Raw genomic sequence first — 12,091 nt, 5'->3', positions numbered from 1 at the left:
GGCGGGAACGCGTGATTAACAGGCCCATAGGTTATTTTTCGAGATAAAAGGAAGGGCATTTATAATTGCCCGGCAGTGCTACCTACTAGTTCCTACGGTATTTCCCGAGAATAGGTGCTAGGCCCCATGGGGCATAATAGAGCGCACCGCGCGCATAAGCCTTAAAATGTGACGGCCACGATCTGACACAGCTTCTGTCGCTTACCACCCCGGAGATATGGAGTTTAAGAGAACTTCCTGATCCGGAGACAGTACGCCCCGCGCCCGCCGGACCGAAACCCTACCGAGCCCTACCGAACCCTACTAAACCTGCTGCAGGTGCTGGCCCGTCTCAGCGGCGGGCGTCTGGCGTGTAACACCTAGCGCTAACCTATTCTCGTAGAATAAACCAGTGAGTAGTCTAAAGGACTATGCTTTTTGAAAAAGTTCTAAGATAAGCGTGCAGATGTGAACCTTAGATAGAGCCCACTTTCTAATAATAAGGCTCTAGGGCGGCACATACTGCTATATTTAGCTATCGCGAAGCCTCGGGCTCTGGCTGACCCTCCCACATCCCGGTATGTTCCCTCCGTCTTATTGCTTTCGTCTAGAGAACGAGATAACGGTGGGGTCTTGGCACAGGGTTATACATGTCGCTAAATGACATAGGTATGACTTTGGGGGCGGCGGCGACATCGAAGCCGTTTGAGCCGCTGCGAGTGCTGGTGGCTGCTAGCGAGCGCTACGCTGCTGTGTCTGTCGCTCGAGTAGTGTGGCTCCTTGACTCCCTTGGCGACGCCTCGGACCGGGCCGGCGCCGTTGCCGGCTCCGGCATTTGCGCCCCGTCGAGGACGGACCATGTATTAATCACCGGCCGAGAAGCATCCAGAATGCTTGTTGGGTGGAAATCTTGGCCTCGCCTTTGCGGTTGGTCATGTTCGATTTGGTGCTTCCTCTGGGCGCGGAAGGCCTGATCTGCAGCATGGTGTTACTTTGGCAATAAACTCGCGCCATCGTCTTCGGTCTCTGGCACCCTGGTCCCCGTCCCGCTGGATCTTCTTCGCTAACGCATATCGCGGCTATTCTTTCCCTTAGTACCTTCAGCAACATAGCATATCCCTGAGTCCCGAGATGCTCTCTACTACGGCCTCCTGCTTCGCCACCAGCGCCTGCGTTAACGCCTGCAGACCAAACTCGTCCTTCGTATTCCCTTCCCCATCTTCTATTGTGCCGGACGCGTCGGCGATATTCTCGGGCAGTGCCCGCTCCGTGAGCTGGATCACTTCATCGATCAGCCCCTCCGCCGCGCCCAGCGCCATGGAGATAGAGTGCATCTGCAGGGGTCTCAGCCGGTCGTCGTTCTGCTCCTTGAGCAGCAGTGACCCGAGCCGCACAGACGGGAACACAAACGCGCACAGCGTGTTCCTATTGGTCACCTGCGCGAGCATCCCCTGTAGCCGCCCTAGGAGATCGTGCAGCAGCGAGGCCAGGCGAAGGACGGTGCTAATGAGAAAGAGCGCGGTGGGCATGTCGCGCTCGCATGTCTGGTTGGGGTGGAGCAGCGAACGTAGGGCGAGTCCGAGCCGCAGGGCGGCTTCAACAGGTCCTTCGGGGAAGGCGGCAAATGTCGTGTCGCTGCTGCTGCTGGCCCGCCTGCTGATCTCGCCCGTAGGGCGGACGTGTGTGTATCTCATCGGGGCCGCCAGGAACTGCAATAGGCTGTCTTGCTGTGAGAGCATTTGTGCGTGGAGGTCCATCAGAGCTTGCATGTATGATGCTGAGGGAAGTCTTGACAGTTCTGGAGACCGACTCTCGCTGCCGCTACCCCTTATCTTGTGCATCGTGCTTAGGCCGCTGGTTGATGTAACTCCATCTTGGAGCGTTTCTGAGAGGCCGGGGCGCATACTGTGGCTGGAGGCGCTGGGATTGCTTAATGTTGGCGCGAGAGATGTGGGCAGTGTAACGGCGCGCATCGAGTCCGGTCCAACGTCGTGGACAAGCGGTTCCCATGACAGGTCGGAGAGGCCGTCGCCGCTGGGGGCCATGGATACCGATATCAGGTCCAGAAGTGCGTTGGATGTGTCGGTGTTCATGTCATGTGTTTGTTGCTGATGCAAGTCGTGGGTCGTGTCAGTCGTTATGTTGTTTGATGACACTGCCGTCGCCGGAAGGCTCAGGGTGTCTTCTTCCATAGGCTTTGGTGTCGATGGCGGCCCGCTTGATCCTCGCCTTGCTTGCTGCTGGCCAACACGACCACCTCGACGAGATGGTCGAGGATGGCAGTCGGAATATGCTGCGCGGGTGCAACGACGACACCGCACCTCGCCGGGCGCCCTGCGACAGCGAACCTTTGAGGCATGACACCTCTCACAAGCTGGTAGTTGATCTTGAACGTCTGGACTGTTCTTGTCGTGGTTCATGATGCACTTTTCTGCTCAAGGTCCAGTGCCTAGTAGCGTCTGGACCTGATGAGATATGTTTCGTGGAGTCGGGCTAACGCTATAATCAGTATGGTTACCTCCTTGGGATACAATCTCAACACTAACAGGACAAGGGTGCCGGAAAATAAACCGTAGCTCGGCAGGCACTAGAGACAGTCAAAAGGTATCTTGTGACGTCTGAACCTGTGGGGGCTCAGAGGAGTGGTCGATTTATGTAAGTAAGTGGACTAGGTTGGCAACACTGAGCGATGCGTCACCAGTCGGGTGCAGTGTTCAGGGAATTGGAACATTAGATGCGTTGACTGTTGTTATTGATAGCTGAAGAGCTGTAAGGTAATGAGAGAGGTGAAGCGATGCTTATTATATAGTAGAGTGTGCTGTGACACTGGCCCTCGACTACGACCCTACATATTGAAGGATTATGCAATGCAGTCTGACGCATTGCCAACGACCGCGAGAGCGACATAGCATCCGCCACGCGGCTCGGCCCCGAGAAAGCTCGCTGATTCTAAATCAAAAACCACTGTCTATTGTAAGCAAACACGAATAGGACCGTGCGTCGGGGGGAAAGTGTGTCTGCCCTAACATTCTGCAACGCATATATATTATAATTCCTATTCAACCACTACGTTAGATATAGAAACCTGTATTATAGTCCTATATATAGTATTATTAAAGAGATTTTGAGAGGGGCTACCTAATGGTTTATTTTTTCTAGTATCTGATGTTGTTATTAGTTTGGAATTGGTGGAATTGTATATTTTGATGTTAATTTTGGGAGTGATGCGGCAAATTCTGTAAATTATAAGCGACCGGAACATTGCTATTTGGGTCAGGCTGAACCAGTGTTTTTTTATAAATTAAGTGCCAAGCTAAGGAAAATAGAAAGTGCTGATTCTAGCATACCCATGCATCGTTTCAGGCGCGGCACAGTGGGATGCGGGATGGGTGGTTAAAGTCCTGAGCATTGAATCTCTTTTTTGCGCCTCTCATGGACATATTACTCAGCTCGGACAAGCTCGGATTCCCGATGTCCTAGGATGGATCCCCGACGTTAGGAAATACTTGGAATTGTGGAGTATTCTCACCTTGCCGCGCATAGCAAAAATCGAGTAGGGACGTTTATCCGAACATTGATAGGACGACATAGGCGAGCTGACACTGTGTATGCCTTGGACTACCTAATCATGTAAGGTGACATAAGGGCACGGCAGCCGAGACCGGACAAAATAACACCACGGATCAAGGAATTGATGTCGACACTTTAAAGACACATAAAAAGTCCCGACTTAGGTGGATCACAAACAGTCATCCATAACGCCCCTACCACAACGTCATCGAGACGGACTTAGGAAATTATATCATACTCACAAGATTACACCTGTTCGTCACCATGGCCGGACCCGGAGCATCGCCTGCCCCCTCGCCCGACCACCTCGACGCTCTCGCAGCCAAGCTTACCCAAGCAGCCAATACCCTCCGCCAAAAGAGCACTTCTCCCAATGGCAACGGCGCGGCGAAGGAGAGCCTGAGCACCGCCGCCGAGGCGCAGAAGGCAGGCGTCGCGGCGCTGCGCGGCATGACGTCGCCCAAGGAGCGCTTCCTGGACCTGATGCTGATCCCCCCTGCCATGGGCGTGCTGCGTGTCTTCCTGCACTGGGGCGCGCTCGAGCGCATCCCGCGCGACTGCATCACGCCAATCTCGTACGCACAGCTCGCCGACGAGCTGGGAGCCGAAGTCGAGCTTGTCCGTGAGTTGATCAGCGAACTGGGGATGTACTAGCAGGACTCAAAGTTGACTCGTGCGTCGCAGGACGCCTTGCATGGGTGCTCGTCGCGGCGGGCTTCCTCAAGCAGATTGGAGATGACGAGGTAGTTAACACGCCGAACGCGGTGATGCTGATTGGAAACGTGACTTTGAGGGGTGTTTTAGACGTGGTTGCTGAGTGAGTCCCTTTGGATTCTCTACCTCGTGCGGCTCTCGTGCTAATCAACCTGAAGACAAGTGAGGGCGGCGATGGTCCTTCCCAAGTACTTCGAGCGCTACGGCCGGGTCGAACCAACCCAGCAGCGCGGCAGCCCGTGGACATTTGCCCGGGGGCAGCCCGACAAGACCATCTGGGAGATCATGTCGGCGGATCCAGAGGAGGTCGAGGTCTTCGCCAAGTCCATGCGCGCCAGCTCTAGATTCTACCCCATGCTTAGCCCGTATGATTTCTCCTGGATCGTTGAGAAATCCGTCGAGGACCAGAGCCGGCCCCTAGTCGTCGATCTCGCGGGTAGTGACGGCGAGTCCTTGCTGTCAATCTTGCGGAACACACCCGGCTTGCCGGCTGAGCGGTGCGTGCTGCAGGACTTGCCGCATGTGCTGGAGGATAACGCGAAGATGCGGCAGGAGGAGGAGATCAAGGCGTTGCAGAAGGTGCCGATCGACATTTTCAAGGATGAGCCTGTCAAAGGTAAGCTTATATGGGATTACCTATATCAGACGCTACGAAATGAGACTGACATACCTTACTCTCATTAGGAGCCCTTGTCTACCAGATCCGCCGTACCTTGCACGACTATGCCGATGCGGACGTGCTTCAGGTACTACGGCTGATCCACAACTCCATGGCGTCTGACAGTCGGCTGTTGATCGTCGAGTGTATCATGACTAACCCGCCAACACCCATGGCCGCCGCCGTGGACTTGTTCATGTGTATTACCGCAGGAAAGGAGCGTACCATTGAGATGTTTGAAAACCTGGCTGCTAATGCCGGTCTGCGTATTACGAATGTTGTTCCTGGGGAAACTAGCGAGATGGGAGTGTTAGAGTGTATAAAGATATAAGGGTGGGTACCTAGAGGTTAGGTAGATAGATAGCAATTTGTTCTGATACCTTATTATCTAGTATGAGAGAAATGTTAGAGCATGTCTCTGGTGGTTGGACTTATGGCAGTAAAAGGTCACTGGTGATAAAAGCACAAGTACAAAACGACGGCATGATGATGTGTACGATTGTCCACATTGTGTGAAGATATTGTCTAACCTATGAAGATGAGTGAAGAAAAGCGCGGCGTGCTAAGAAGCGTCTCTCAAGAATAACAAACTATACCCGAGGGACGTCCGGGTCCGATGGCCTATGGTTAACATTATGTGCTTGCGATTGCATCTTTCTTCCCCTCATTTGCGTGCGTGACACTGGACAGGCAGTCAGGCAGAGATAGACACCAGGAGCTTGGCATAGCAGAGAAATCAACGTATACTATGTTACCTTATCACTGTCTCAGGAACCAAGTCGGGTCTGTAGAGATCCTGAAGCGACGAAGAATTGCTATTTACTACAAGTGACCATCTAGTCTTCTACCTTGATCAGGCCCACATCGCCGCGCTCCAGTATCGCCGAGAATCCATCAATAACCTGGCCTGTAAAGTCCACTAGGCCCTTGTTGTTCCGGTTTGTGTTGCGGTGCAACACACGATGGCTCATGCGCTTCAAGATGTCGACTTCCTCAGGCGTCATCTTCTGGAGCGTCTCGGGCGCCCTCTGCGCAGCCTGGACGACCTTCTCCGTCATCAACTTCTCCTGCTCGGGCGTGACTTCAAACGATTCAAGCGCGAAGTTAACCGACTCCACCGCCTTGTTCTGCACCGACGCATCTGACTCGTGAGTGTCGGCCACACCCTGGATGACGGGCTGAATGGCCTTGAAGGCGGTGTCGAAGCCGTCCTCGGAGTTGCTAGTGATGAGCTCTTCATGCTTGAGGCGCAGCTGGCGCTGCACTGCCATGACAATGAGGAGCAGGCGGGTGTAGTTCTCGGCGACCTTGGTGGCGTGCCATTTCGCAGCGGCGCGCTCATCCGCCTGTCCACGACGCGACGCCTGAATCGATACAGCGGCTGCGAGACCGTTGTTCAGAGCCAGGTGCACGCCTGACGAGAAGTACGGGTCGACGAACGCAGCGGCGTCGCCGGCGACGCGGAAGTACGGCCCCGCGTAGGCCGATGCGCTGTACGACCAGTCCGACGCTTGCTTGACATCGGCTACGATCTCTGCATTCGACAGCATCTCGCTGATCTGCGGCGCAAGCTTGAGATACTCGCGGTAGAACTCCTGGCCAGACAGCCCAAGCTCCTTCTTCTTGGCCAGGAAAAGGTCCTGGCGGGCCACAATGCCGACTGACAATGTGCCGTTGTGCAGCGGGATAGCCCAGACCCAGCCACTCGCGTCATCGAGGTTCTCGAAGAAGGGCGAGTTCTCGTTGCGCTTGCTAACGTTGAAGCGCTTCGCGCCCTTCCAGTAGGTCCACTGGGCGAGGTTCTTTAGGCCTTCGTTGAACTTGCGATTCTTCAGGTACTTTGTGCATATGATCCCGTTGCGTCCGCTGGCGTCGATAAGGTAGTCGAACTTGATGTTGCCCCTGGTTCCGTCTTTGCGCGACCAGTCGGCCGATACGGGACGGCCTGGGTTGGCCAGGTGCGAACCCTCGCCCATCTCGAAATCGGGGAGGGGCTCGAAGTTGATGCTGTCCACTTTCGTGCCATCGAATGTCTTGGCTCCGTTGTTCGCGGCGTGCTTGAACAACAGCTCGTCTGCCTCGGACCGGATGACGTTCCATGAGTGACCGCCGGGGCCGAGCGCCTCGGAGAAGTCGGTGACTGTGTGCGGTTCAACCATGATCAGCCATCTTGTCCTGCCTCCTCTCTGCAGTTCATGGAACAAAAACAGTCGCAGTTGGGGAAAACTAACACGCCTCCCTCTTGTCTGTGATCTTGAATGTGGCGCCGAATTTCTTTTCGAAGCCGTGCTTATCGAAGGCCTCCTCGGCATCAATGAGGCGCAAGAGGAACCGTATCGCTGCCAGCATACTCTCACCGATGTGGTATCTTTAAATTTTGAAGACTAGTTCATCCCCTTGTCCTTGAATGATATGATGATTTGACGTACCTGGGGAACTTATCGGCATCGACAAGCACGACGTCGACGCCCTCGCGAGCGAGCACGCAGGCGGCGTACGATCCCGCCGGCCCGGCGCCCACAATGAGAACAGAAGTTTGCGAGGGAACAGACATAGTGATGGTCGTGTATTCAATGCTGCGGTGTGACAAAAATGCAAAATGGGTGTTGCATGCTCTACTGCCAACGGTGTTTCCATACATTTAAGTGTATGTAAGCCAAGGTGTCGATAACAGACAGCGAACCCGGCATCGGGGTCGTCCGCTGCCCATCTGCTCATCTCTCGGCTGTAGAGCTGATGTCCGTTTTCGAGATTCCGTGTTCCTGATTCGGACTTTCGAGCGACTGCCAGGCTGCGACCGGACGTCACCCCCTCTCGGATTACCGAGCTGACAGTGACCGCATATTTGGAACACCTCCGCAGAACCGAAGCAGGCTGGCTCTTTTACCATGCTACCTTCTACTCGAAGACGATTCCAACAGCAGTCCATGATTCAGGTTGACATAGATTGAACTCTAGCAGTTTGTCAAGTCACCATTGCGCAACCCATCCAATCACACAATTACTACAGCGAGGGCAAGCAACACTCGCCAGCCATCGCCATGCAGTTGACTCTGACTCTACTGCCCGTGGCTCTTGCCGCGGCAGTGGCCTACTTCATCGCTTTCCAGGTGACAGTGTATCGAAGGCGCCGCTCCCATGGCTGCAAGCCGGCGCCCCATGCCATGGCATGGGATCCCATCTTTGGGCTGAAGCACGCCACCGCGCTGCATAAGGCCATCCGCAACCACCGCAACCTGGAGTACTTCGACAAAATGTTCAAGAGCTACGGCAACACTTTCGAAGTGGGTCTCCTGGGTAACCTCATGCACGTCACCTGCGACCCGGAGAACATCAAGGCCATCTTGGCAACCAAGTTTGCCGACTGGTAAGTCGTAACATTCTCTCCTCCTATGTGATGATGTCCACTAACGGGCATTTCCAGGGACATGGGCCCCCGTCGTCGCTGGGCGACCTTCGAGTTCGTCGGCGTCGGCATCTTCGCCGCCGACGGGCAGGACTGGGTGCACGCCCGCACCGCCGCCCGGCCTCAGCTCGCCCGGTCCTACTTCGCCGACACGGCCGTCTGGGAGAAGCACCTCCAGATCTGGTTCGAGTCCCTGCGCGGCCAGAACCCCCCTGGCTCGCTCGTCGAGCTCCAGGAGTGGACGCAGCGCTTCATGGTCGACGTCGGCACCGAGATGCTGTCCGGGCGTCCGCTCGACGTGCTCACCGAGGAGCGTGCCCACGTCGGCCGCCGCTTCTTGTGGGCGCTCGACAGGGCTAACACTATGATCTCGGAGCGTCTCCGTGCCGGTAAGATGTCCTTCCTTGTGCGCGATGGCCAGCTCCAGGAGGCGCGTCGCGTGCTCCATGAGGGCGTCGACCCCTTCGTTATGGAGGCTATTCGTGACCATAAGGAGGGATCTTACGTGGAGGATGACAACAAGTACACTGTTCCCCGCGCTTTGGCTGCCGAGGGCGTGCCGCTGGAGCAGATCCGTGATCACGTTCTCAACCTGCGTAAGTCTTTCTCCGGTGCATGCACCATTGGTCCTGGTCTCTGCCTTGTCATGATTGTGATACTAACGATGCACGAATCCAGTCCTGGCAGCGGTTGGCTCTGAGGCTTCCCTGATTAGCACACTCTTCTTCGTCTTGGCCAGGTACCCTGAAGTGCAGGAGAAGCTCCGCCAGGAGATGTCCAATACACTGGAGGGAGACCGTATGCCCACCTACGATGACGTCAGGAACATGAAGTACCTGAACTGGGTCATCAAGGAGGTGCTTCGTGTGTATCCTCCCGTTCCCCAGAACCTTCGCGTCGCCAATAAGGACACCATCCTTCCCGTGGGCGGTGGTCCGGACGGACGATCTCCCGTCTTCATCCCCAAAGGCCACGAGTGCTCTTTCTCGTCCTACTCGCTTCATCGACGCGAAGACTTGTGGGGCAAGGATTCCCTTGACTTCAGGCCTGAGCGTTGGGAGAAGGAGAGGCCGACGTGGAGCTACATCCCGTTCAGTGGTGGTCCTCGCATCTGTCTCGGTAAGTAAATATTTGCTTCCACCCCTATGTTTCCCAAGGCGTGGGCAAAAGAAGGAATATTCGCTGACTTGAATGTGTTATGTGATATGTAGGCCAGCAACTTGCACTGGTCGGGGCTGGATACGTCCTCCTTCGCTTTATGCAGCAGTACCCGACGTTCAAGGGGCCTCAGCCAATCCAAGAGTGGGAGGAGAAGCTTAACATCACCTGCTTCGTCAACAACGGTGTGTGGGTAAACATAGGCTGAGTTACTTAACGGTACTTTATATTGGCAAAGGTGGTAAAGGTAGGGGAAAGGTTAAGCAGGTAAATTGAAAGGAGCTAGTATCTTTTTAATAAAGGGGGTGGCTTGTGTTTTATAGCCTGATGACGAATTTAAGTCAATATGTGGCTTACGTAGAGAAAGAAGGGCCTATCCAGATATCGTTAGCCGCTCGCGTCGTTCCTTCTAGAAGGGTTCTACAAACATCACGTGATCGAAACTGCGGGGATTTATCTCCCATTTCGATCTGGCCAGCCCCACGAAGGAAACCCTTTCCTTCCCTCTTCAACTCGGCTGGTCACCGAGTTCGAGGAAGTTGTTTATTTATTTATCTAGAAACGCTGGGCTCTCTTCCCCGCCGAAACCACCTAATCGAGCCCAATTCTGCGAAGTAGCTTCTGGCCGTGTGATGTCAGTAGAGGCACACTCTGGCGTCATCACTCTGTTCAGGTATGTGCATAATATGTTGTGTACACGTATTCCGCATGTTACGTGTATCTTACATGTTCGCTGCCTAGTCCGAATCATCATCCACGGGGTGGCATCGCCGCAAAAAGGACATTTCTATCGCCATACCCGGCCCAAAAGCCACTGCCACCACATCATCCTTGCCTCCCTCAGCCTTCCTCAGTGTGTCCAAAACAACCAAAACCGTGGGGCTCGATGAGTTTCCGCGCGTCTTGTAGACGTGCTTGGTCGCAAACAGCTGCTCCTCGGTCAGGCCCATCGAATCCTGCACCCCTCTGATAATGGCCTTGCCGCCGGGATGCAGAGCCCAGTCAAGGTTGGCGGCTGTCGCATCCGAGAGCCTGACTCTGTCGCGAAACGCAGGCAGCATCTTCGAAAACATGGGTTTCACCGCCGCGGCTGCCGCCGTCGCCACCGTGCGTGTCAGGGTGATCCGATAGCCCGACGGAACAAGGTCCCAGCCCATCTCCTGCATTGAGTCTGGAATGGTCGCATTGTCCCAATCCATGAGCTGGAAGATAGGGCCTCGTCCGCTTTCTGGAAGTCCAGCATCGTTGCACAGTACAAATGCACCCGCACCGTCCGAGAAGAGAGCTGCCGCGATGCTGATATCCTCTGGGCTTGTGCTGGCCTCAGCATCAGCCAGTTCTTGCCTCGCATTGGTGGTGCACAGCTCGCACGCAAAAGCTAGGATCCGCGCTGGTTTGTGCTGTGCTGTTGCGGCGAGGGCGACCTGAGCAGCATTGCGCATGATGGACAGGCCGCCCGCGCATCCCACACCAGCGAGGAGTACGCGTTGTACCTCGGGCCCGAGACCAAGTCTGTTTGCCACAATCAAGTCGACGCCCGGGTTGCCATAGCAAGTCGTGGTGCAAGCGACGACATGAGTGATCTCGGACAAGTCACCACCCCATTCCTTCAGCGCCTTGCGACAGGCTCGCGCACACAGATCGACGCCCGCCTTGTACCAAATCGCATTCAGATCAGTGATTGTCGGCATTTCAGGACGATGTAGGAGGGGACTCGAGCTCATGTCCTGGACACTCGGTCGCTGGTCGATGCCGGAAGTTCGGTTGACTTGCAGCAACTTCTTGAGCCTGAACAATGACGTTGGGATGTCAGTCACTTCCAGATCACAATCATTCCTCTTTTGCCTTCATTCAGCTGAACATCTGGGCTTTGGTGGCAAGTGCATCTTACCCAGGTGCTTCGACGTCGTAGAAGCGCGTGGCCAGCTCTTCCAGCCGTTCAGGTCCACAAAGATAAGCCCCATACTGGTGACCTAGGCCCATGATCCAAAGTCCAGGGTGCGCACGTGGCGCGTGTGTACCGTTGGTTCCATTGCCGTTCGTGATGGCCATCTTGTTGTTGTGTCCAAGTCTGGTGCCGTGTGCGCTGTAGGTTATTGTGTTGTTCGCGGGGGTGGTACGCAGCTTTTCTCGACCGGACTGGCTTTCAACATGAAACTACCCAACCCCGCCCAACCTGATATCTACAGCAGGCATCGATTTAGAGACCCGGGTATCATCTTTGTCGCGCTTGATTCCCGGAACACCGATATGCGATCGGCTGTCAGCTACGGGCTCGGTGTCAGCACGCGGCTGAGTGATGTTAGGAGCCCCGAGACCTACCGTCTTATCTCGGTAATCCGACTTCAACCTCGCCCTAAGAATTCCGCTCCTGCGCAATAGGCACCCCACGTCGGTAGATGCCGGCTAAGTGGACAATGATACGGAATTCCTGACCGATCCTAGGATGGTGGGTAGGGGGTAGTCTTAGGTGAGATAATCAACTGATTCCCATCGTGACTTAAGCTCATAACTGGCCCATGATGAGCCCTTTTGACTCGAGTAAACATTGCAATCTATGAGCTTTATTAGGTCCGCAAGCGTCACGTCTCACCGAGGGACGCACA

General features: G+C 55.0%; 5 protein-coding genes across 5 annotated transcripts; 2 read left to right on the top strand and 3 right to left on the bottom strand.

Moving 5' to 3' along the window:
• Positions 1–846: 846 nt before the first annotated feature.
• Positions 847–2,399, bottom strand: NECHADRAFT_78551 (uncharacterized protein; the record flags this gene model as incomplete). The annotated part of the gene is made up of 2 exons (XM_003040632.1): positions 847–954; positions 1,122–2,399. 2 exons carry the CDS (start codon positions 2,397–2,399, stop codon positions 847–849), a joined length of 1,386 nt encoding a protein of 461 aa, XP_003040678.1.
• Positions 2,400–3,813: 1,414 nt separating this feature from the next.
• On the top strand, positions 3,814–5,252 carry NECHADRAFT_37355 (uncharacterized protein; the record flags this gene model as incomplete). Its single annotated transcript, XM_003040663.1, has 4 exons — positions 3,814–4,171; positions 4,234–4,366; positions 4,422–4,879; positions 4,948–5,252. The coding sequence occupies 4 exons, from the start codon at positions 3,814–3,816 to the stop codon at positions 5,250–5,252; spliced, it is 1,254 nt and encodes a 417-aa protein (XP_003040709.1).
• Positions 5,253–5,757: 505 nt separating this feature from the next.
• NECHADRAFT_37333 (uncharacterized protein) lies at positions 5,758–7,475 on the bottom strand (the record flags this gene model as incomplete). Its single annotated transcript, XM_003040631.1, has 3 exons — positions 5,758–7,061; positions 7,153–7,289; positions 7,351–7,475. The coding sequence occupies 3 exons, from the start codon at positions 7,473–7,475 to the stop codon at positions 5,758–5,760; spliced, it is 1,566 nt and encodes a 521-aa protein (XP_003040677.1).
• Positions 7,476–7,962: 487 nt separating this feature from the next.
• Positions 7,963–9,693, top strand: NECHADRAFT_78548 (uncharacterized protein; the record flags this gene model as incomplete). Its single annotated transcript, XM_003040662.1, has 4 exons — positions 7,963–8,288; positions 8,346–8,923; positions 9,006–9,446; positions 9,539–9,693. 4 exons carry the CDS (start codon positions 7,963–7,965, stop codon positions 9,691–9,693), a joined length of 1,500 nt encoding a protein of 499 aa, XP_003040708.1.
• Positions 9,694–10,222: 529 nt separating this feature from the next.
• Positions 10,223–11,537, bottom strand: NECHADRAFT_37360 (uncharacterized protein; the record flags this gene model as incomplete). The annotated part of the gene is made up of 2 exons (XM_003040630.1): positions 10,223–11,273; positions 11,377–11,537. The coding sequence occupies 2 exons, from the start codon at positions 11,535–11,537 to the stop codon at positions 10,223–10,225; spliced, it is 1,212 nt and encodes a 403-aa protein (XP_003040676.1).
• Between the last annotated feature and the right edge of the window lie 554 nt (positions 11,538–12,091).

Source organism: Fusarium vanettenii, assembly GCF_000151355.1.
Source record: "Fusarium vanettenii 77-13-4 chromosome 3 genomic scaffold NECHAsca_60_chr3_6_0, whole genome shotgun sequence".
In the NCBI taxonomy this organism is placed as follows: Eukaryota; Fungi; Ascomycota; class Sordariomycetes; order Hypocreales; family Nectriaceae; genus Fusarium; species Fusarium vanettenii.
Note: the sequence above shows the minus strand (reverse complement) of the source record. Positions and strands in the feature narration are given on the sequence as shown.